The sequence below is a fragment of the Armigeres subalbatus genome, chromosome 1, assembly GCF_024139115.2.
Source record: "Armigeres subalbatus isolate Guangzhou_Male chromosome 1, GZ_Asu_2, whole genome shotgun sequence".
Classification (NCBI taxonomy): Eukaryota; Metazoa; Arthropoda; class Insecta; order Diptera; family Culicidae; genus Armigeres; species Armigeres subalbatus.
In genome coordinates, this window is record NC_085139.1 from 187363588 (window position 1) to 187389502 (window position 25915).

At 41.6% G+C, this 25915-nt stretch overlaps 1 protein-coding gene across 9 annotated transcripts in view; it reads right to left on the reverse strand.

The window, feature by feature from the left end:
• Window positions 1-2624: 2624 nt before the first annotated feature.
• Window positions 2625-25915, reverse strand: part of LOC134205611 (proton channel OtopLc) — a 63153-nt gene continuing 39862 nt past the window's right edge. For 7 of the 9 annotated variants that reach the window (XM_062681020.1, XM_062681018.1, XM_062681017.1 and 4 more), the window contains 4 exons: window positions 4886-5362; window positions 4604-4821; window positions 4152-4541; window positions 2625-3844 (listed from right to left, as the gene is read on the reverse strand). In XM_062681020.1, the coding sequence (XP_062537004.1) occupies window positions 2772-3844; window positions 4152-4541; window positions 4604-4821; window positions 4886-5362 (2158 nt within the window). In that variant the 3' untranslated portion in view covers window positions 2625-2771. Of the gene's footprint in view, window positions 3845-4151; window positions 4542-4603; window positions 4822-4885; window positions 5363-20388; window positions 20550-20656; window positions 20818-25915 lie in introns of those variants that run through there. The other 2 variants (XM_062681021.1, XM_062681022.1) reach the window with 2 other exon arrangements.

A 25915-nucleotide genomic window follows, 5' to 3' on the forward strand; every position in this document is an offset into this window, starting at 1 on the left:
TGGGTCTCTCTTTTTGCCTTTCTTGTACAACAAAGTTGTACCGAAAGGCTATAGGACTACTCCAAAAAACAACTTTTGATAGAAGGCCCGGAGACCCATAGTGTTATATACTGATCGACTCAGTTCGACGAATCGAGGTGATGTCTGTATGTGCGTATGTATGTGTGTGTGTATGTGTACAAATTTTGTAGACACACTTTTTGGAACTTAGCATTACCCGATTTACTCGCAACAAATTGCATTCGACGGGGAATGCGGTCCCATTGTTTGCTATTGAAAATTGGCCCGATCGGACATTGCCTTTCGGAATTATTGAAAAATCATTGTTTTTCCCCAAGGGTCCCCCCTTGGAAAAAAAAAATTTCAAAATCGAAAATAAAAAATGTCTCAAGGATGGTGGGAATGCATAGTAATTAATGCAAAAACATGCAGAATGATAGAAAATATGCGATCTATTCTAAAGTGCTTTTTAGCCTTTCTTATGTGATTTTTTCAGTACATTTTACGATGCACGAGAAAAGCATCCCCGCCGCTAGGTGGATCGATCTGGGTTTTTCTGTACAACTTCGACATTCAACATGTTTCAACAACAAATTTCGGTCACGTCCTATCTCGATTAATTGCAAACCAGAACATACATTATCAAGACTACGCGACTGCAGCCGTACACGTGGAAGCCGAATCTAAAACGATTTTTAAATTAACCTTGCGGATCTTGAAACAATATCGATAGCAGCTGATACACTGAAAGATGTCACTCTCGAAAAGATAACCGGATTCCTTCTTAAAGGATTCCTATCGATCGGGAAAAACTTACCGAATTTCACGCCCGCCATGATGGACTCCGGCTCAAAGTTAGCTTTGTGATATTCGGCGAATCGTCGTTCCCCAAAAGTACCGCAAGCAAGTTATCCGACAGCTTCACCGCACTCATCCTGGGTATGGATGGGCCGAATGAAATCCGTTGCTCGACGAATTGGAGCACTAAGACAGGGAAAAGCCGTTTCTGCTACTGCAAAGTCACCAAGGAAGACCACTCTCGAATCCTGTCCGATTCCAAACAAATCTTGGAACCGAATCACATTGATTATGCTGGACTGGTCGACTTATTCTACCACCTGGTCATTGTGGACGCCTTTTCGAAGTAAAGCACTACATAGGGGAGACTGGGTAGACTTGATCCCCTTTTCTGATTTCCGATGTATCACAACCAAAAATAAATAAACATACGCGATTTCCTCACAGACTCTCTAATAAATATAGTATTTAACTTTACTGATGTAAGACAGTCCTTAAATTATTGTTGTTATTGATACACAATCGATTTTTTGGAGTGCTGTCAAAAATCGACTTTGAAAATATTCGGGGGAAATTGATCCCTCTCCAAGAACTTGCTTTGATAAAATTAGAAAGGTGCCCTCAGATTTTTTAAATATTTTCCCTTCAAAATACGCGGAATTATCGAATTGCTGTGCGTATACTTGAAAATTTTTTGTTATTGAATTCGACAGCACATGCAATTTTTAAATTTGGGGAGACTTGATCCCCTTTCTATGAGATCTGCGCAATAAATAATTTTTCTTGCCAACCCTTCATCAAATCCGTCAAATCTACAGAAAATTAGAAGCCTAAGAACGGTTTTTATTTATTTTTAATTTTTCGCCAAATTTTGTATGGTGACTAACGGGGATCAAGTGTCCCCATATTGAGGCAATGACTTCAAATATAAATATCCTAAAACTTTGATGGAATGTTGACATTTTCATCAGTACAGATCAATAACCATATTTATAGCTTGTTGCTGTAAAAAAACGAAAGCATTTGGTCATTGTTATGAAAGGTTGTTCAAATTTTGCGTGGCCAATAAAAAAATATTTAGGAAGGTCAAAACATACAAACCGCCCTGCAGAATTAATAAGGCTTTCAATCCAAAAAATAACTCACCACATAAAGGTCATTTGTCTAGAGGATCTATACTAAAAAATACGCTAGAGCAAAACTACTTTAGTTATCGATAAAACAGGTGGTGATCAAGTCTCCTCGGGGATCAAGTCTCCCCACCTTCCCCTACATACATGGTTTTCAATTGACGTTTCAACTTCATATTTAAATCTTAAGTGCACGAAATTAGGGTACTCACGGTAACTTCCTTAAATTTAAAATCATTGTTCTGTAGGCTTATGTACAAATGATGCCACCTTTATAGGATTGGAGCTGGTTTTGTAAAATGTTACAACTTATTCAGAATGTTAAGGTTTTCCTGATAAAAATGTGACATGCGGGTAGATGGGCGATAAAGTACAGCAACAGTTCGCTAACTGGGCGCGTTTTAACTGGACTGTTTTTTAACTGGGCGTTCGCTAACTGGGCCAAAGCCCAGTTAAAAAGCAGTTATCCGTCAAAAAACAACAACAAAGACTCGTTGACGAGGGGACTCTGAATGGCATATTCTTTAAGCTTCATGTAAAACACGATCACAACAATGCATCGTGAATTCCCTTGTCAGCCCAGTTAAAGCGAGCGTTCGTTAACTGGGCTGATGTTTTAGCCCAGTTAGCGAACGGATGCTGTACCTATAATAAATTTTTGCGTGAGATCATTTGTACAAGAGTCGTACAGCAGTTTGCGGTCAAATAAATGTATTTACGATTAGAAATAAATAATCTCGTTCTTACACAAATCACTGGTTTGCCTCACGAAATGATCGATTCTTATCACATATAAGTACTTAGTAAATTAAGTATTATAACTTAGTATTCTGCTCTGGTTTCCTAATGATGATCTCCATTCTTAACCTTATACGTTGACTTCCATATTTCAAATAGACAAATTGTTGAATGGAAACGATAAAAGATCGCCAAAGGCATCGACACGTGAGTTATGACTGTCCACGCCCATGTACCGAAAAACTCCAAATGCGTCGGCCGGAAGCTAGCTCGTCCCTTCACTAAGGTGTTTATAAACCACATCGCCATATTTGCCACCAGAAGGAATGTGACGATTTCACGACCAGGTTTCGTGCGATTCTGCTGGGCACCACGACACTTACGCCAAACCGCATTCAGAATGAAAAGTGTTTGCATGGATGTTTGTACTAAACTGAAAACTTCAGCTATGAGACCTTCAAGAGCCCCGTAGATGCCTTGCTGAATTGCGAAATAGCTTCCGACAATACTGAACATTCCGTAGACGTAGACTCCCGTCTGCGCTAAAACCAGAAGGGTGCAATCGAGGCTGACGGAACTTGCATGCTTGTCGTTGTGCTTCTTGCAGTATTTAAGATCCCGCATTTTGATCATTGCCAGGATTACGCCCGCTGCCGTTATGGAATACAGTACGGTTTCAGCAATGGTTACTTCCAGTAGGGCGAAAAATTCATAACCAGGCTCGTCGTGCAGTACGAAGTACATAATCAAACAGATAATGGTCAGCACGGTAATTATGATTCCTCCGAACATTCCACGGTGAGCTCGCGAACAGTCTACGGAGAAGTGGTGGGCACTTTTCGTATGGGTTGTGGAGTTCACTTTTTGCGAATTTCGCCTGGTTCGATCTATTTCAGCGATGGTTTTGACTTTTTTCCACATTTCGTACAGTATTACGGCGCAAATGAGCGAGTATTCAATGGTGCAGGGAAACAGGAATGGTGAAGCGTTTTGCACTAGGGTTCCCATAATGTTGGTACGCTGGCACTCAATCAAATCAGCGGCATCATGGCTAGCAGCTCGTTTGGTGCGGTTCTGGAAGGTATCGCTGAGCAGCAGGCTTGTATCTTCTTCGCTGCTTTCGCCGCTTGCTGTCGCGGAAGCGAGTGTGGTAAGTGTGGTATTGCTGATCGTTGATACTGTGATGAAAAGGGAAGGTAAAATGTAAATCGAATATTATGTGTTAATCCAAGAGGCCAAATGAATAATCTGAGATAAGGAAAAATATTTGTTTGATTGCTCATGGGAAAATAGGTGATTTTGTTTACTCCGCACATGAAAGGTAGACGGTAGACCTAAAAGCCATTATCTGGCAGAGTGACTTAGGCGTTAATTTTTATGTATCGGTGTAGACGAGTATTAACAAGGGATTATAAATGAAAGATATGTATACTGCTAGCGTGAAATAGACAGATAGAAAAGTATGGAACGAATTAAAACACTTACCAATCTTATTGTCATTGTACATATGTGCTAGATGGTGTATTTCATGTTTCGTTTCTTCGACCAGTATGTACAACCATTCGCAGAGATTCGTTGCAATCATGTGCATAAGACCAAACCGGGCAAACACTTTGTGGCGGGCCATGTCCAGTTCTGCGCTATTCAGAAAAATAAACTGCATCTGTACAATGGATAAAAACATGCGTGTGGCCGGGGTTAAGGCCACGTAGATACTCGAACAGCCAGGTGAAGCGTTCAACTCGAAGTACTGTCCAAACTCAAGTCCCGAGTACACCATGGTTCCGATACCGAATGCAATGGCACCAACTCGAAGATAGAAGCTTCCAAAATGAGGAACACGCTTTTTTGTTGGATATGCGTTTGTCTTTTCATCTACAAAAACAGATAAATTTTTAATTGACAATTGAAAATAGCAATGATTCGAAAGCACTTACGATATGTCTTGATCAAAGTCATGACTGCTCTTCGCCTCATGTTTGATGCATAGACAAATACCACAAACAGTATGCTCACAGTGTAGAGGTACAAGTAGAACCCTTGGTAAACGTTGGCCGGGATTTGAGAGGAAAGGATCTCCGTTACGGGTAGAGCTATGCCAAGTATCACAATAACCTTGGCATATAACGCCGAGAGAGCCGTACTCAGAGCATCACTGAAATCAAAACGTTGAATTAGTCAATACTACCAACTGTTTAACAACAGAAAATGTTACCTACTCTCCAACTCGTCGATTTTTTCGTCGAGACTCCATTGCCAAGTCACTATGTGCGCCAGTTCCGTGGGGAATTTGACTGAGTGATGCCCGGCTACCCATATTGGACTCGCTATCCTGGCCGTGATTGGTAGCTTTGTTTCTACCAGGCAACCATGCCAAAGAGCCCCTGCGCAAGGCGGACATTATTGCGGAAGGTCGGTGAGTTGAAAGGATGTCCTGCATTACTACCGAAGGTCTCCGGGGCGTCGATCCGTTGGTGTGTGTTCCAGAAGTGGGCCTCTGTCCCGGTTGTGTATCCTCGGGGATTTGATCCAGCAGAGAGGTCGATCCATTGTGGTTATATTTAACGGGCATAGTGGCAAAGGTAGCAGCTTTCGGGATTACTTGACTGGACTCTCCATCTGTTTTCGGAACAAGCAGAAGTTGTTGCTTCTCTCTGATGGCAGATCTATCGTCAGAGTCGATTTCGACCTGCTCACTGTGGAAGAAGAATATGAACGAGGGTGTCAATCGTCAGTCAAAGTTTGAACCAGCTCATAATCGTCTCTTGATTTACATTTATCAATAGTAATTTCAATTGGCTAGTTGAAGAAGATAATGAATATAGACGCGTCGGAATGGAACGTATACGTCACTTCAAATTGGGCTTACCCGAGCAGGAGGCAATACCTTCGAAATAATTGAATAGGCAGGCAATTCTGTACATTATTCGATACTCTTTTACAGAATTAAGGTGTTTTGAATAAAATATATGAGGCATATTCTACAACTATAAAAGACATTAGTATTTCATTTAGCCGTCCAGATTATCCGCTTGAGACATGTTATTCGGCTTTTTTATAACATTTCGTTTGTCGGTAATTCTCATAATAAAACCCATGATTATAGGATCTACATATCTGAATTGAATGTCGAATTTGTTATGGTTTGTAATTGAAACTCGATTGTTATGGTACCGTAGAAAACGCTGAAAATTTTTGCAGTGCTAGATTTCATGTCACTTATGCGATACGTAGGTAGTTGGTGAGAATGAGTGAATTATCCATACATGGAAATACATTTTACTGCAAATGTTGCGGGGCCATCTTTTCAAAACTCGGCTTCACCTTTTCTGTCAAATTAAATGAATTTTGCGTCGTCATTCACAATCTTTCTTTTTAGTTTATAATCTCTTTTTTTCAATACGTTATGATATGCGTAAAGCCATCATCAGTTATTTCTTGTTTCTCGGACTCGGACATTGGTATGTATCGCCTATCAATGCGATAAGATTGCGAGAACAATGCGTCGCGATCTATATTGAACCAGCTTTTACCGAAAACATTCAAAGCACGTGCTTAGCTTTGTAATGTCTCGTGAAGGGGAAAAATTGGGTAAGGTTCAGATTACATACAAATAAAAATTGTATCCAAAAAAACGGCCGACGAGAAATTGGAGAGAGGTTTATTGCGCAGTACAGGACCATTGTTTATTATCGCTTTTTAAGTTACATTACCAAAATCCGTTGAGATACTGACGACTTTCGGTGCGGGGTTGATTAGTTTGTGTACTCTTACGAGTACAAACTGGAACACTGTTACCCACATGACCCACCCCAATCAAAAATCGACCTGTAAAGGAGCGGTTTCAGGAGGTTTTGTTCTATAACTACTACGGGAACCAGAAGAAACTGGTTTATCAAAAAAGATTCACACCCGCACCAAATATATCACGCACAGAACGCTCGTAAGACTGGTGGTCCTCTACGGACATGAGACTTGCATTGACTTGGACCATGGTCGAGGAGGACTTGCAAGTTGCAAGCACTCGAGAGACGGGTGCTTAGTATCATTATTTGGTGGTGGCCAATAAACCATGAGCTCGCCATGACCAAAAGCAATGCAGTATCGAAATACAATTATTTCGGCATTTGTTCCTCCGATTTGGGAAGAAATGGTACTGGGATGCAGACTGCAGAGTGATGCTGCAAGACATAGTTTCAAATACCATTACAAGATTACAGTGCTTAGAAAAAGTTCAAAGAAAAATTTCAGATCTCACCGGCGCTGAACTAGACTGCTGTTTAATGCTATCATCTGGCGTAGACTTCGCGATTAGGTTCAGTCATTATAATCAGATGAAAATTTTGGCGAATGACGATTCTCTTCTCATGGAAGATTCCCCTGATTCAGGAAACAAAAATGAAACAAAAACAGTAGTTTAATCCTAAACCACAGTCAGACAAGTTTTGCATAGCAAAGTCCATGAGCTGGCAGAAGGAAACGGAATCGGTTACAAAGCGAATTTTCAATAGCTTCTGCGCTGAAGTTGATCAAGTTGCGGATCATCCAGCAGTTGTTCGAACTAAGGTATTTCTACGTTAGCAAGGAAAAATGTTACGAATCAGTATTTCAGCCATTTTTTTGCATGGTGAAGCAAAAACGCTATCGTGAACAACCGAAATACACATGACTGCGCTACATGCATTGCTGGAGTTGATGCTCGCTTTGGCCTTTTATATTTTCATTGCTGTTTGAAAACGGTACACGGTCAATAGACCACCAATTGTATAGGAAGTGGATCTTCGAGCAATGGAAACATGGCTCGGACACTTCTGGCTGACCCACCGAATTTTGCTGCTATCCCGGGTTTGCTGCTATTTAATTATAATCAAGATTTGACGAAGAAGATACGATTGATCAGCAGCATAGCTCAATCTTCCAGAAAGCAGGATGCGGAAAAGATCTCTACGCTCAACTTGAAAAACTCATTCGAAACAGCCCCAGATGCACTTCGCCTCAATGTAAGGCATTTCAATTATAATTGCCTACCTTAAGGCGTTTACAAACGCTTGTTTTATATACGTAGCAAAGTGAAACTTTTGCAAAAAATGGCCGGTAGTTATAAAATTCAATGCAACTTGTTACGAGAATATCGGGTAAGGATTACTACCAGAGCGTTAATGAATAAAGCTTCCAATGAATGATTAAATTTGTTATGATTAAATCATTCAACTCTATAATTAAAGATTATGATTAATGACCTAATTATTTTAGACAATGATTAATGATTTTTTTTTTAATCTTTCGTTTATTTGGTAGGCTCATTAATGATTATGATTAACAATTAAATACATTTTCGACAATGATTAATGAGTATAACGTTTGGAGTATAATAAACGATTACCGATCCTGATTAAATGTTGAAACGATATGTGTATGATTAATTATTAACGATCGATATGATTAATCATGATCATGAATAATCATGATTAATCATTAAGGCTCTGATTACTACACACATACACATACCCACACAAACATACACACACGATCAAACCGACATTTGCTCAGATCGAACAGCAAAAATACTGAAATCAGAATCTAGAGAAAATTTAATTTGACTGCTAACGACGCCACTCAATGATTTGAGACATCATCCATGCGAATATTTGTGTGCATCGTTTACTTCCGACGAGCGCTTATGATTTGCACTTTGGAGAAAATATATCGGCTCTACCTTCTCTTGTATAAAATGGTAATTTGACAAGAATCGATTTTTAATCCACAATGCGCTTTTCTAATCACTCATAGCAAACAAACGATAGTCCGTACCTTGCGTAAATTTTTCACTTGACTGCTGCTGCTGTCGGACAGTCACTCGATGATTTTCTGCTAAGTCGCCAGTCGCCCCCATTAAGAATACATTTTCAGTAACGCCACTGATATCAGGGGACCGTAACTGACGCCATTGGGCGGCTACAAGGCGGTAGACTAGCCCAAGGATACGCGCAGCAGCTGGAAGTGGCACTCACAACGGAAGAGCAGCTAGGCGCAACGTCTCTTGAAGATGGCTGGAGAGATATTCGATCCGCCATTGCATTGGTAGCACCGCAACCACTGCACTTGGCACGGATCAGAGAAACGACTGGTATGACGGCGAATGTGAGCAGTTAGTGGAAGAGAAGAATGCAGCATGGGCGAGATTGCTGTAACACCGCACCGCACGAGGGCGAACGAGGCACGATATAAACAGGCGCGGAACAGACAAAACCAGATTTTCCGGAGGAAAAAGCGCCAACAGGAAGATCGAGACCGTGAAGAAACGGAGCAACTGTATCGTGCTAACAACGCACGAAAGTTCTATGAGAAGTTGAACCGTTCACGTAAGGGCCACGTGCCACAGCCTGATATGTGTAAGGACATAAACGGGAACCTTCTTACGAACGAGTGTGAGGTGGCGGCAGCACTACGAAGAACACCTGAATGGCGATGCGGAAGACGAAGATGACGGTATGGTGATGGACCTGGGAGAACGCGCGCAGGACATAATTTTACCGGCTCCGGATCTCCAGGAAATCCAGGAGGAGATTAGCCGGCTGAAAAACAACAAAGCCCCTGGGGTTGACCAGCTATTTAAACACGGTGGTAAGGCACTGGCTAGAGCGCCATTACCATTACCAAGATTTGGGACTTTATGAAGAGGTAGTTTTGCCGCAAGAGTGGATGGAAGCGTGTCCCACGGACCAGGTGTTCGCCATTCGCCAAGTACTGCAGAAATGCCGCGAATACAACGTGTCCACACATCATCCACATCGACTTTAAAGCCGCATATGATACAATCGATCGGGACCAGCTACGATGGATCGGGTGATGTGCGTAGTTCGAGTTTCAAGGGCATTCTCGAGTTCCTTCGAAACGCGCTGAGGGTTACGGCAAGGTATTTCGTGTCTGATATTCAACATCGCTTTGGGAAGGGTAATAAGAAGAACCACGAGTTGTATGGGCTGCTGGGAGAACCATCCATCGTTCACACCGCGGAAATCGGACGACTGCAGTACGGCCGGGCATGTACGGCATGTACGGCAGTGGGCCGGGCATGTAGCCAGAATGTCGGACAGTAACCCGGTGAAAATGGTTCTCGACAACGATCCGACGGGCACAAGAAGGCGAGGCGTGCAGCGGGCAAGGTGGATCGATCAGGTGGAAGATGATTTGCAGACCCTCCGTATACTGCGTGTTTGGCGACGTTGAGTCATGGCTCGAGCCGAATGGAAAAGAACCGTTTTTCGTTTTACAGTGCGCCACTAACAGCAACCAAACGATAGTCCGAAGATTGCTGCTATTGGCGACGGCCTCTCGATGATCCGCTTTCTGCTGAGACTAATACTACGGGCGTCATCGTTGCGATATTACGTCTCCATTCTCCGAGAAAACTTAATTGAATCGAGGATTAGAGTTCGATTTGTTGGTTTACCGATTTTTGACAGTGCCTGGTGAAATTCAATTTTTCATTAGTTTAGCGCCTTGAATGCATTTTTTTGATACTTGAGCAAAATCTTAAATAGTTTGTCGATCGATAAATACGGTTTTCGTGTCGGTCTCGAATTTCAATCTGCAGTCTACCTCGCAATCTACCCCATTGTCAGTAACATTCGATCACGGTTGTCTCGGCTTTCTCTAATTTGAACGACAGATGGGTTCCTTTTTTGGAATTCGAACAATCTGTGTATGAAGGGGGCAAGAGTGATGATTTTAAAAATCTCCATGATTCTGATGAAGGTGAAGAGTACAGCACTGAGGACGACAGCGAATGAAACGGAGTTTCTGAAATGAATCCGAGGATTTTGGCTCAGCAGAACCTAAATTTTTGTTTAAATTTTTAAACTCAGAGTTCCTTTCTTCTCCTGTCTCGTAAACTAAGTAAAAGTTATTGCTAGGATCACTAAACACTCCTGATTTTCCCACCGATCGGTGGATGAGACACTTGACACTACCTTATTTTTTTTAAGATGCAGTGTAATACGAAATAACCACATTTTAATCTTCTTTATTGCTCTATTCCAGCGGTTCTCAACGTTTTTTTAGAGATACCCCTTTGAACTTTTACATTCATTGAGGTACCCCCCATTTTTTCGCTGTATATGAAAAAAAAAGCATAACATACAGTCGGGGTTCGGTCAAATCGCACCATGCGCCAACAAAAAAATACCCATTTTTCTGCCAAAGCTTTTGTTTAGCAGATTCAGTTGATCGTGAATCGTATCAGATATCCCGCAACCCCATAACTGAGATTATCCTACAACAAATATAATGTATAAATTGATATAAAATGGTTTCCATTATCCTTGTACGAACAAAATATCACAATTCAGTCAAAAAGCCGCTTGGTGCATTTTGGTAGAACCCCGACCATATGAAAAACTGTTCAGGTCAGTTTTCAAGACAGCTAACAAGATATAGAAATCCAAAAAGTTGTTTAAATTTTCTTGAATGCAAATTCATGTTATTCATCAAGCTTTCTATAAGACTTTGAGGACTTTTGGAGGCTTCCGAGCCTTACAAGCTTCCGAGCCTCTTGAAATGAGACTTTCGAGCCTCTTGATGAGACGCTTCCGAGCCTCTTGAAATGAGACTTTCGAGCCTCTTGAAAGGAGGCTTCCAAGCCTCTTGAAACGAGGCTTACGAGCCTTTTGAAAGGAAATTTCCAAGCCTCTTCAATTAAAATTTTAGAGGAAAGAAAGCTTGCGAGCCTCTTGAAAGGAGGCTTCCAAGCCGCTTGAAAGCAAGCTTCCGAGGCGCTTGAAAGCAGGCTACCGTGCCTTTTGAAAGGAGGCTTCCTCTGGAAAGGAGACTTCCGAGCCTTTTAAAAGGAGGTTTCCTTTTGAAATCAGGTTTCCGAGCCTCTTTAAATGAGGCTTCTTAGCTATTTGAAAGGTGGCTTCTGAGCCTTTGGAAGGGAGGCTTCCAAACCTCTTCAACGGAGATTTCAAAGCCTCTGGAAAGAAAGCCTCCGAGCCTCTTCAAAGGAGGCTTTCAAGCCTCTTGGAAAAACGCTTCTGACCTCATCGAAAGGAGGATACGGAGCCTCCCGAAAGAAAGATTACGAGCTTCTTGGAAAAAGGCTTCCCAGACACTTTTAGGGAGTCTTCCAAGCCTCTTGCAGCGAAGCTACTGAGCTTTTTCAGAAAAGCCCTAATTCCTCTAATATGGAGGTTTCCGAACCTTTAGATTCTAGATTTTAGCTACTTGCTCTTCTTGTCCCGCAGCTCTTCACACTTTGTTCAATAAGCTTTGATGTACTGATCGGCATGCTTATTGGGTACAATACATAGTTAAGAATAAAAAATACACATTTATCAAAAGTTTAAATTTCAATTGTAGTACATCAGTCATTACGCTTTTTTGTCCAAGGCGTTTTAAAAAGGTTCACTAGAAAATTTTTATTGAACGATTTTTCATAATAACTACGATTTGTGGAGAAGAATATCAGAACCGGCATCTCTATAATCGTTCCTTAACAACTAGCTTTCACAGAAATGCATGGCTCCAAATCATATTCGAATATAGTTTTGTGTCGTACACTTTTGCTAAGCTTCCCAGTGCTTGATGCATTTAGACCCATGATAAAAGATGCCCTTCATGTAAATCTCCAAGAGTTCTCATGGTTATTCCACCAACTTGCAAAGAGCAGCCATTTCCGGGAAATAAAGCATGTATCTATAACCTGATGTGCAAAAATCCAATTGTGAAAGAAATAAAATTCAAACTCATTATGTGATCTACAAATAAAAGATTTAAATATATGCATTTTCACTTACCAGCAACCGTAAGTATAAATTGTTGGTTTATCCCTAGCCCAGGTCATGGAAATTAGCAGCCCAAACAAAACTGCGAGTGTTAAATTCACAACGAACCTTTATTTACGTCATGCAATTGTGCAGAATATTTGATCACTTACAAACCTTTTTTTTAATTTCTACGAAAGCCAAACGTTATGAACGCCAAAAACTTATGAACGCAATTTGACTGATATAAGTAACGCTAGCCACAATCATGAATTACGGTCATGTTCAGGCTGTTATGACTCATGATTTAAGTCGATTCGATCATGAAATCGTGAGTCAAACTCATGATTTCATGAAAAAGATAGTTCATGAAATCATGAAAACGGAAACCGATTTGTTTCGTGGAATAGAGAAGACTCTTATGTACTGCATAGGCCACTTCGGCCTTAGTCTGAATAAATAAATAAATAAATAAATAAATAAATAAATAAATAAATAAATAAATAATGTTTTTATAGATTCCATACAAAGATCCACATATTGCCACTTATTTTTAAAGATAAAAAAATCACGTAAAGAAAGTTAAAGTGGGGGACCGAAATCCGTCCACTTCGTGAGATATCAGCAAATACTGGAAAAATATCACAATATTTGCAACAAATTTGAGGGCGTACCGTGGGGCATCGAAATCCGTACACTTAAGCATCTTAGTATATGAAACTAACTAACTAACTAACACAGTGGACGGATCCGTGGAAATCAGTACAGCTATTTTTGCCTTTCCTGTACCAAAAGGCTATCATTTCACTCCAAAATTGAGCTTTTTATAGAAGTTTCGGGGCACGGCAAATGCTGGGTAAAGCGTACCATTGGTACTTCGCGTACCTGAAGGAATAAAATAGACACCATCTCGCGGTTCTTAGCCTCTTATCCAGCAACTCCTCATCGTGGTGCTGGCCGGGATATGAGCAACCTAAGGGAAAAATCGGCTAACCAACCTCGGTGGGAACTATGGTCATATGCTGACAGGGAAGCCCCCCCCCTCTCCGGAGGTGCAAATCTTATTGAGCGTCTGTTCTACATGTCAGGATCGGCTCACAACAGCGTCTGTTCTCCATGTTAGGGGCGGCTGATCATCGTCCGAGTGCCAGCGAGGGACTCTAAGTGAAACTGTGCACCATGGTCCACCGGAAATAAGAAGGAATGGCCCTCCGGAAATTTAGGGGGTTTGGTGTCAGGCCCTGCAAGCCAGCCTTTAAAAAATCATAAGCAACGAACAATCAACAAGAGAGTACGGACCGGAACCATCGACGAAGACCACTGCGACGAAAAGGGACTAGCGATTGGAAACTCGGTTCGTGGAACTGCAAATCTCTCAACTTCATCGGGAGCACACGCATACTCGCCGATGTGCTCAAGGACCGTGGATTCGGCATCGTAGCGCTGCAGGAGGTTTGTTGGAAGGGATCAATGGTGCGAACGTTTAGAGGTAATCATACCATCTACCAGAGCTGCGGCAGCACACATGAGCTGGGAACAGCTTTCATAGTGATGGGCGATATGCAAAGGCGCGTGATCGGGTGGTGGCCGATCAATGAAAGAATGTGCAGGTTGAGGATCAAAGGCCGGTTCTTCAACTTCAGCATAATCAACGTCCATAGCCCACATTCTGGAAGCACTGATGATGATAAGGACCCATTCTACGCGCAGCTGGAACGTGAGTACGACAGCTGCCCAAGCCACGACGTCAAAATCATCATAGGAGATTTGAACGCTCAGGTTGGCCAAGAGGAGGAGTTTAGACCGACTATTGGAAAGTTCAGCGCTCACCGGCTGACGAACGAAAACGGCCTACGACTAATTGATTTCGCCGCCTCCAAGAATATGGCCATTCGTAGCACCTACTTCCAACACAGCCTCCCGTATCGGTACACCTGGAGATCACCACTGCAGACAGAATCACAAATCGACCACGCTCTGATTGATGGACGGCACTTCTCCGACATTATCGACGTCAGGACATATCGTGGCGCTAACATCGACTCGGACCACTATCTGGTGATGGTTAAACTGCGCCCAAAACTATCCGTCATCAACAATGTTCGGTACCGACGACCGCCCCGGTACGACCTAGAGCGACTGAAGCAACCTGATGTCGCCACTGTATACGCGCAGCATCTCGAGGCAGCGTTGCCGGAAGAGGGTGGGCTCGATGGGGCCCCTCTTGAGGACTGCTGGAATACAGTCAAAGCAGCCATTAACGACGCAGCGGAGAACAACGTCGGGTATATGGGTCGAAGTCGACGGAACGATTGGTTCGACGAAGAGTGCAGACAGATTCTGGAGGAGAAGGACGCAGCGCGAGCAGTCGCGCAGCAGCAAGGTACCCGGCAGAACGTGGAACGTTATAGACGGAAGTGGAGACAGCAGACCCGCCTTTTTCAGGAGAAGAAACGCCGCCTGGAAGAAGCGGAGTGCGAGGAGATGTAACAGCTGTGCCGTTCTCAAGAAACACGCAAGTTCTATCAGAAGCTCAACGCATCCCGCAAAGGCTTCGTGCCGCGAGCCGAAATGTGCCGGGATAAGGATGGGAGCATCTTGACTGACGAACGTGTGGTGATCGAAAGGTGGAAGCAGCACTACGAGGAACATATGAATGGCGCTGAGAGTACAGGCAGTGAAAGTCAAGGCAGCGGAGGAGATGACTACGTCAATTCAGTGGACGATGGAAGCCAACCAGCCCCCACCTTGAGGGAAGTTAAGGATGCCATTCAACAGCTAAAGACCAATAAAGCAGCTGGTAAGGATGGTATCGGAGCTGAGCTCATCAAGATGGGGCCGGAAAAGCTGGCCACTTGCCTGCACAAACTGATAGTCAGAATCTGGGAAACCGAACAGCTACCGGAGGAGTGGAAGGAAGGGGTTATATGCCCCATCTACAAGAAAGGCGACAAACTGGAGTGTGAGAACTTTCGAGCGATCACAATCCTTAATGCCGCCTACAAAGTGATATCCCAGATCATCTTCCGTCGTCTGTCACCATTAGTGAACAAGTTCATGGGAAGTTATCAAGCCGGCTTCGTTGACGGCCGCTCGACAACGGACCAGATCTTTACTGTACGGCAAATCCTTCAAAAATGCCGTGAATACCAGGTCCCAACGCACCATCTGTTCGTTGATTTCAAGGCGGCATACGACAGTATAGACCGCGTAGAGCTATGGAAAATTATGGACGAGAACAGATTCCTCGGGAAGCTTACCAGACTGATCAAAGCAACGGTGGATGGTGTGCAAAACTGTGTGAAGATTTCGGGCGAACACTCCAGTTCGTTCGAATCGCGCCGGGGACTAAGACAAGGTGATGGACTTTCGTGCCTGTTGTTCAACATTGAGCTAGAAGGTGTCATGCGGAGAGCCGGGTGTAACAGCCGGGGTACGATTTTCAACAGATCCAGTCAATTTATTTGCTTCGCGGATGACATGGACATTGTCGGCCGAACATTTGCAAAGGTGGGAGAATTGTACACCCTCCTGAAAAGTGAAGCAACAAAAGTTGGACTGGTGGTGAATGCGTCAAAGACAAAGTACATGCTTGTGGGCGGAACCGAGCGCGACAGGACCCGCCTGGGAAGCAGTGCTACGATAGACGGGGATACATTCGAAGTGGTCGAGGAATTCGTCTACCTCGGATCCTTGCTAACGGCTGATAACAATGTTAGTCGTGAAATACGAAGGCGCATCATCTGTGGAAGTCGGGCCTACTACGGGCTCCAGAAGAAACTGTGGTCGAAAAAGATTCGCCACCGCACCAAATGTGTCATGTACAAGACGCTTATAAGGCCGGTTGTCCTCTACGGACATGAAACATGGACAATGCTCGAGGAGGACTTGCAAGCACTCGGAGTATTCGAGAGACGGGTGCTTAGGACCATCTTTGGCGGTGTGCAAGAAGACGGTGTGTGGCGGCGAAGAATGAACCATGAGCTCGCCCAACTCTACGGCGAACCCAGTATCCAGAAGGTAGCTAAAGCCGGAAGGGTACGATGGGCAGGACATTTTGCAAGAATGCCGGACAGCAACCCTGCAAAGATGGTGTTCGCTTCCGATCCGGCAGGTACGAGACGGCGTGGAGCGCAGCGAGCTAGATGGGCAGACCAGGTGCAGAACGACTTGGCGAGCGTGGGGCGTATCCGAGGATGGAGAGATGCGGCCTCGAACCGTGTATTGTGGCGTCAAATTGTTGATTCAGTGTTATCTGTTTAGATGTTAACTAAATAAATGAATGAAATGAATAGAAGTTTCAGAGACCCATGGTGTTATATACCAATCGATTCAGCTCGTTAATCGATTTTCTAGATTCGAGTTGCATTCGACAGAGGACAAAGCCTTATTGATCACTATTGAATTTAATAACGATCGACCATTGCGTTCAAAAGTTTTTAAGAAAATGAAATCGAACTATACAAACGCCATATAACGTTGGTGTCTTGGCTAAATGCGAGAAAGGCAGTATCACCACTAGGTGAATTAAGTTGGTTTTTAAATAAATATTCAAATTCAAGCAGACTAATTTACTAAACTACCACTGTGAATAGTTAAATACGCACCTTGAGAAGCGATCCCTTTGATTTAGATTCTGCTAAGTTTATTTTATTAATCGAAATTTGCAATTAAAACACAGTTACTTTTGGTGCAATTATGTTCTACACGCAAACAAATGGCGCCAGAAACTTGGCGTTTGGTGGATTGCGATTTGTGTTGTCATCTCAATGACCTGAAAGCCTGCAGTCAAGTGTATGAACAGGATGCCCTTCGGAAGTACAGACATAATCGTACTCCGCACTCCAAGCGTTGTTTTGTGTTGGCTAGCAACAAATATACTACCTTTAACCGTTTATTATATGTAAGGTATATTGATCGTACGCAGAGGAGTCTGCGATTCTAAAAAGTTTTGGTTCTTTGTCCAAACGAAACGCAAAGAAAACGGGCTACCTACAAGCATGCATTATGGTGATTTATCTGTAGACACGGCATCTGAAAAGTGCATAGGTACTATTTGCCCAGCATTTCAAGAAGGCTTTTATGAATGCAGAACTCGGCCCATCTCAAGTAGATCCTCCGAGATACTCCGTTGGATCGTTTCGATTTTGGAATTTTTGAAATTTCCGAAGAACAAGTACTACAGGCACTCCGAAAGCTCAAGTACAACACCCGGACCGGATAGCATTCCATCGTCTCTACTTAAAAAGTACTTTGCTGCTTTACTGGTACCATTGGCGAAGTTATTCAATCGTTCCACTCAGAGGGCGACCTTTCCCATCGCGTGGAAATTGCGGCCTTTCCCGTGGAAAACGTCATTCCTATCTCCAATCTACAAGAAGGGAAACAGATGTGACATTGCGAACTATAGGGGTATAACATCGTTAAGCGCCTGTTCGAAAGTTTTCGAAATAATCATGAACAAAGCTCTCTTCGGTACCTGCAAGGCTTACATCTCTACTGCTCAACATGGGTTCTTTCCAAAACGGTCCGTGACTACTAACCTTGTCGAGTTCTCGTCTTTGTGCATCCGCTCAATGAATGCAGGTAAACAAGTTGACGTGGTATATACAGACTTTAAGTCAGCGTTTGATCACGTGAATCACTGCATTCTTCTTCACATACTTGGAAAATACAAACTCGGAATGTCGCCTGGACTTGTGAGCTGGTTTAAATCTTTCCTATCAGACCGGTGTATGAAAGAGCGAATTAGTTCGGAGTATTCAGATTCCTTCCATATCGCTTCAGGAGTGCCACAGGGGAGTAATTTAGGACCATTGCTTTTTTCGTTATTCATCAACGATGCAGCGTTTGTATTGCCTCGCGGTATGCGAGTGTTTTATGCGGATGATGTAAAAATGTACATGGTCGTTACAAGCAGAGATGATTGTCTGGAACTTCAGGCTACCTTGGATTCTTTTGAGAGCTGGAGCAAACGGAATAGTTTGAACCTCTGCGTGGGAAAATGCAACACCATTACTTTCTGTAGAATGAGGCGCCCGATTATATTCGACTACACTCTGCTTGGCGAAGTACTTCAGCGTAAAACTGAAGTTAAAGATCTTGGTGTAATAATGGATAAGGAGCTGACATTTCGGTCTCACTATGAAGATGTGATTTCGAGGGCGCACAAGCAGCTTGGTTTTATCTTCAAGATATCCAATGATTTTCGTGATCCTCTCTGCCTCAAATCACTCTACTGTGCTTTAGTTCGTGCCATTTTGGAATCTTCCATACTGGTGTGGTGCCCATACAACAAGAATTGGATTGTCCGTATTGAGGCTGTTCAGAGAAAATTTGTTCGACTGGCACTCCGGAACCTTCCCTGGCGTGATCCTGTACGTCTTCTTCCATATGAACATCGATGCAACTTAATTGGCCTGACATCGCTAGAAAGCAGGAGATCTGTAATGCAAGCCGCTTTTATCGGTAAAGTTCTGAGAGGTGAGCTCAATGCTCCAGCTATTCTCTCTGAGATGAATATTTATGTCCTGAAGAGATCCTTGAGACGGCGAAACTTCCTGCTGACGGACACTCGCAACACCCGATACGGACAACATGACCTCATTAGGTTGATGGTATCCAGGTTCAACGAAAAGTTCCATTAATTCGACTTTTTTACCTAGGCTAGGGTACCGTATACTGATCATGAATGTTTTTTGCTATTAGCATAATGATTCTTCTGAAAACATTATTCGTTTAACTGTTTGTTTGTTTTTAATGACGATTTATTCTGACTGATTCCATGACTTATGATTGTACCGAATATTTTTTTAATTTAATTTAGTTTTTTACTTCATTAAGACATAGGTCAGATGAAGGTGATCAAGCAAATAAATAAATAAATAAATAAATAAGATAAATTATTTGTAAATTAATTACCTTAAATCCCTTTGAATTTATTTATATCTCATAAGGTGGGCGGACTGCAAACTTTATTCGAAAAATTTTGTGCGCAGCACCTGGTTTTTCAGTGTTACGGTTCGGCCATTTTGCTTAATGTTACAAAACGAAATGTTGTAACGAACTTTCTTATTTCACCTGGTCAGCCGCTTATCTCACAAATGTCACAAATTTGCAATCATGGGCAATTCAATCCACTAAACTTTTTCATTTTATCTCAACTTTCAGTTGAAATTCGAAATGTATAGATTAAATGAAAAATATATATTGCATATGTTTCTCCTTAGTTAGAGAGGGGTACTCCAAAAAGATTTCGCAAAGGGCGCCGGTAATCTACGCTACGCCTCTCCACACAAGATACATTCTCATGCAATGGCGGGCATAGAAAAGCTTTCAATTGATAATAGTGTAAATGCTAAGTTCCAGTTCTAATGTAGAGCAATAGAGAAAGAAAAGTTAGATTCAGCTCAATGAGAAGTTCAGGCTTCACTTCACGAATAGAGTTGAGGATGTACCACCTGATCTCGAAGTGCACGTTTCAGCAGCTCTCGAATGTAGATCAATTGCGACGCTGGCCAAGTCCTTATAGTTAGTTAGGAAAGAAGGTAATGTTATTTGATCACTGTCGAATTTGATATAAATTGGCCGTTGTGTTCAAAAGCTATATGAAGAAAATGATGGTTCTTTCCAAAACGGTTGGTGTCTCGGCTAAATGCGAGAAAGGCAGTAGCTGAATTAATTTGGATTTTTGATTGTAAAAACTGCGATAAAAATATGAATTAGGGTATTGTAAAAATGATAAGGCCTATCCTCTTAATCTTTTTATATACTGTTTGCTTTTTCCAATAAACATGAAAGGCACCTACACTACTAGTCGCACCAATGTTGTTTTATCTTGATTGGTGGAGTTGTGTTGAACTTGAAACGATTTTTGCTTCACATTCACGTTTTCATGCTTATTTACTTTTTAAATCGTTTATTCCGTTTATTCTATCACGTTGTCACAAGAGACTTACCAGAGCAATTAATTATCACTTGAGGGAAGATGTGATCAAACATTTTTCGTCTTGAAACGGCTTACAGCACCGATTTGAATTGAATAAAGACATACTACACTACGTCAACGTCAAATGACTATAATTTGAGTCTTGTGACAAATTTGACTATTCATTTTTATGTTGTATAAACTTTAGCATAGTTATATCATCACATTCTGTCTAGCAAATTCTGTGATATGAGTCAATGGCATTGTAAAGCACGCACTATTTATACATGTGTACGAACCTCTCACGTGTAACACCCAGATTAGACGATGCGCTCTTAAACGCAAGTGTAAAAATATTGCACGCGACTCGCAAGTCTTTTAATCCTTCGATTGGCTATCACAGATCGGCGCGAATGACCACGCTTGACAAACGGTATCTAATCCTCGCTGGAGCCGAGCGAGCACTGAACTGGTTTCGACGCCGTTCTCACGGTGCGGCGGTCAGCAAGTTCAGTAAGTAGCTACCGTTGTGTTGCTGTCGTGATGTATGTAATCTAAATTGCTCGAAGCTACGGCGATGACGGGTGAGCCCGTCGTGACATCGTTTTCCTTTGATGCTTCCAGACGAAATAGCAGATAAATGTGCTTGCATTACTCTTATCTTTAAATTGTTTCACGGTACCAATGCATTATGGGAGTGTAATGTTCAACAGCCTATCTGTCAGCACCTATTAGTGTTGGTTTGAATATTGCCAACGGTGATAACACTTGGCGACAGATTTGGCAATCTATCGATCACTGTAGAACTACGATGATTGTCATTCAGGACTTTAACAACTTGAGATGTGATTTCGAACATGTGGTAGCAAAACAAGCTATTGTCTTTCATTATCTTTTTCATTGAGATAGCTGATAGTCTAAGACCACTTTTTTGGGATCATAAACTTTCTAAAATGAATCCAAGCTAGGGATTCCGACTATACAATAGGGTGCCAATGAAAAACTGACTTTTCAAATTTCAATAACGGGTAGTGCTCAAAAGTTTCATCTCCTCGAAAAAAGTCTCTATGCAAAATTTCAGCTCAATCGGACTTCGTTAACCTTTTATCTGTGCTCTGGGGTCAATATGACCCCAGGCCACTTTCAAAGGCTGCCATTTTTTTTAATTTTTAACCGATTCTCCTAATTTTCGATAGTTTGGTAGAATCTATGAAAAAAAGGTCGAAAGACAAAATGTCGAAAGGACAAAAGGTCGAAAAGACAAAATGTCGGAAGGGACAGAAGGTCGAAAGGACAAAAGGTCTAAAGGCACAGAAGGTGGAACGGGACAAAATGTCGAAAAGGACAATAGGTAGAAAGGAACAAAAGGTCGAAAAGGTGCTGTTCGAAATAGGTAGGATTTTCAGATATAAGTAAAATAAGCATAAAAAATCACTGTTTTTGTACCCTTTATCACGAAAGCCCCTCTCGCGAGCTACCCACCCACCTATGATCAATCTTTGGTTACGACGTGAAAGATGATTAAATTGTCTTTTGAAACATCCCAAAAAATCTAAAATTGGTCAAACAATAAAAAAGTTATAGTAATTTCAATTTGGGGTCAATTTGACCCCAAAGCACAGCCAACGTAAGTTATTTGAAGCACAGACAGAAGGTTAAGTGTTTGACCAAAGCGGTCAAAGTTTGACCTTTTTGAAACACTAAAATTTCCCGGTTGATATAGAAAAATTTTGAAATGAATTTTTATTTTTGATACCAGAAAAGAATGGCTTTTTGAGTCTTAGAAAATTTTTGGGACCTTTGAGCCTTATTGAGCCGACAAACTCCCATCCAAGTGCATCGATCGTCATAACGATACTAAGCTCAAACCTACCAAAAACGGTCCGGCTGTAAGGATTGCCCACCGATATTGGAATAATTAAGGGGGAGTACTGTGATAATCTAACTTGGTATCCTTAATAATCATAATAAGAGCAATGACAAATTTGTCACTTGATTTAAGGAATTCTCTAGGGTTGTTAAGAGAAACTTTTCTTTTTATTGCTTATTAGGGATTTCTATGAATATTTTCGCTAAATTATTTCCAACAAACATTGGAAACGTGAAAAGGGCTTATACATATAATCAAAAAATTTCTTTTTCTGCTAAAAAAGTAGAAGATTGTATCCGAGACACAACCGCCAATCGGACGTAGGATTACGTAAAGAACAAAATATTTAATTTAGATAAAAAAAATTATTTTAAGTTTTTAGTGGAATGTCTTCACTTGTCATAAGTACGAGACACTGAATACTGAAGACACCTTACTGTTGAGGTCGAAATATGTATTTGTTTGTACCATCAAGTGGTGGAATTTGATGGGATAGTACGAACTTGTCTTATGACAAGATTTAATTTTTAAATATTGAAAATGAATCGTTATTGATACCATCTTACGAATGAATTGCTGTTATCAGGTGGTTGTAGTTGTACTTCGAAGAAAATTCTTTTTGAACAGTATTCATAATATGAAATAGTGGCCCTAAAAGAACCGATTCATTTTCAGTAAGGCCGCCCCTTTCCAATCACTAACAGAAATAAAACTAAAATTTCGAGAAAATTTTCACTTTATTGTTACTGACGCCAACGTGAGGCACTCGATAGCTTGCGACGTCATCCATTCAAGTAAATTTTTGCAGCATCTCCCTCAAACGAGCGCTTGCGCTGCTGCTGACGCCAGGCTTTTATAATTTGCACTTTAAAGAAAATGCTTTAACCCTGTTTTTGCACGGAGGCACTGGCATCGAGCGAACAAAAGGCGGAGCCAGCGAGCTAATGCCAATGGTAGCGTCCGTCGAAGGGATGGGGCCTAAGAGAAGGTCCAGTTTTCGCGACAGAATCGGCATAACGACTGGAACGAAGCACTAAACAACCAAAAATCATGGCACAGTAAGCCGGCGGTGGCGACACAGCGAAAAAGTCGTCGATGGCTGCTTCAGGCAGCGGTAGCAAGGCTCAGAAAAAACATCGTCAAGGGGACAAGCTACCGGAACGGAGGCCACTCGAAGGCGATGAGCATCATGAACAACTGCGTAAACGACATCTTCGAGCGTATCGAGGCTGAGACCTCCCGTCTGGCGCACTACATCAAACGCTCAACGATCATCACCTGCCATATTCAGACCACCCTCCGCCTCCTGCTTTCGGGTGAGATGCGGTCTCGTAGGGAACCAAAGCCTTCATCAAGCACACCAGCTCCATGTAAACGAAAACGAGGGATAACTCCACCCAAAAAAGCCCTTGTGAGCCAACGCTACATCCTACAAACTTAATTTTTTTTACCGGGATCTCAGCAAAATGTTGAACTTTTACCGAGATTCGCACAGCCGTGCCCCAGCAAACATGTTTTTTTGTCGAGATTTCTGTCAAAGCTGTCAGCAAATAATTTGCCGAAATCAGCTAACAAACGACATTTTTGCCGGAATATCAGTTTTTACTTTTGCTGGCGCACGGCTGTGCGGATTTTTGCCGAACTGCAGAAATAAAAACTAAGTCTAAAAAACTAATTACCTCCCGTGACTCTAGCTACATATTGCAGCAACTTTTACCATCTTGAAATTTCTTGCATTTAAATGGTTCAAGACTACTGCATCTTACATTTTCTAGTTAGTTTTTCCATCTCAAGATTTATTCGGTACTTTTAGCTAAGTAACAACCCCATCTTTTTTGTTTCTTTGATCTTGATAGGATGAACATGAGAGCCATAAGAGTCGAAGTATTTAATAACCCCTTCTTGAAAACTGCAAACATTGAATAAAATATGAATCTTTGTTCCTCCTGTAAAAAGCTCATTTTCAGCGAGAAAGCCTTTTATGGTCCGAAAGGATTTATTTATAGTTAAATAATTGATGGACGATTTACAAATTCAATTAGTATCTCCAACTTTGGAAATATTCTCTTATTGCAGCCCACAAATGTTAAACTACCATGTGCGATATCTCTGCATGGTATGATGTTGACGGAGAACACCTTCGTACCGGTTTTTGATTTTTTTTTAAAGCAAACATCTACTGATGACCAATCGCTACGTAGACGAAGCGGTAATTGATAGATAAATAAAATATCAACCCGAAAAGGCGGTTGACTGTACGTGTTCTTATCAATTATGAAACGCAATATTTTGCGAATTTTGTATCATCATATTACCGTACGGCTCAGTAATGCTCCAGTTTTGGGGCTTTGTTTTGGTTATCTGAAGGCTTTGAGGGTGAATAATCTATTACTAGAGTTCTTTTTCAGAAGAGCAATATTTTTTTTTACAAATTTGAATTTTGAGGCTACGACAGACATATTGACTAGAATAACTAACTAGTATCATTAATTGATTGACATGGTTTGTTTACAGCGCAAAGTCGTTTTGAAATCCAAGTCAATACTAATACCGTCCATTTTCATTCTCACCCTATGTAGATGATGAAATGATTATGGGATTTTTTTCATTATCAAAAATCAATTGATACATACAAGTAGATAGGATCGGTGATAAATGTACACAACAAAACAACTTATGTTCCGTATATAGCAATGAAAAATAATCTCCGAACTCCAGATAATACATAATAATGTCTGGTCTTTTGGAATGTTAAATTATTATCGCTTTGAATTGATGCGATTGATTCATGAAACAATTGATTTAGTTTTAACGGATTCAAGTCAGCTGTGTGGCCAATTGGTAACTCATGCTGACTTTGACTCTGATCACCTTCCTATGACGATTGAAAACTCAAAAGAAGCCATTAATAATCCAATCAGCTATACTTTTAATTATCAAAGAGCTGGTTGGAATTTATATAAAACGTTATCGATAGGAATTTTGATGTTGATATTCCTCTCGATACCAAAAGTGATATTGATAATGCTCTTGTATCTTTGACAAATTTAATTGTCGATGCCAGAGGCATTGCAATTCCTAAATGTGAAATTAAATTCAACTCCATTACTATTGACGATGATCTTCAGCTACTGATCCGTCTTAAAAATGTGAGGCTAAGGCGTTGAAAGTTATTTGGCGTGATTTGCATAATGAAATTAAAATAAAAAACCATTTCGTTATTCTGAGAAATACCAACTTTGAGAATAATGTCTCGAAATTGGATCCCAGTTCGAAACCCTTTTGGAAATTAACGAAAATTCTTTTAAAAAAAGCCTCAAAAGCCAATTCCAGCGCTTAAAGAGGGAAATAAAATTTTATTAACAAATGGCGAAAAGGCTCAAAAACTTGCTCAGCAGTTCGAGAATGCCCATAATTTTAGTTTAGAGAGTTCGTGGGGCAGTACCAGGCGGGATTTATGGGTGAACGCTCTACCACAGACCAGGTGTTCGCCATACGTCAGGTATTGCAGAAATGCCGCGAATACAACGTGCCCACACATCATCTATTTATCGACTTCAAAGCCGCATATGATACAATCGATCGGGACCAGCTATGGCAGCTAAAGCACGAAAACGGATTTCCGGATAAACTGATACGGTTGATCAAGGCGACGATGGATCGGGTGATGTGCGTAGTTCGAGTTTCA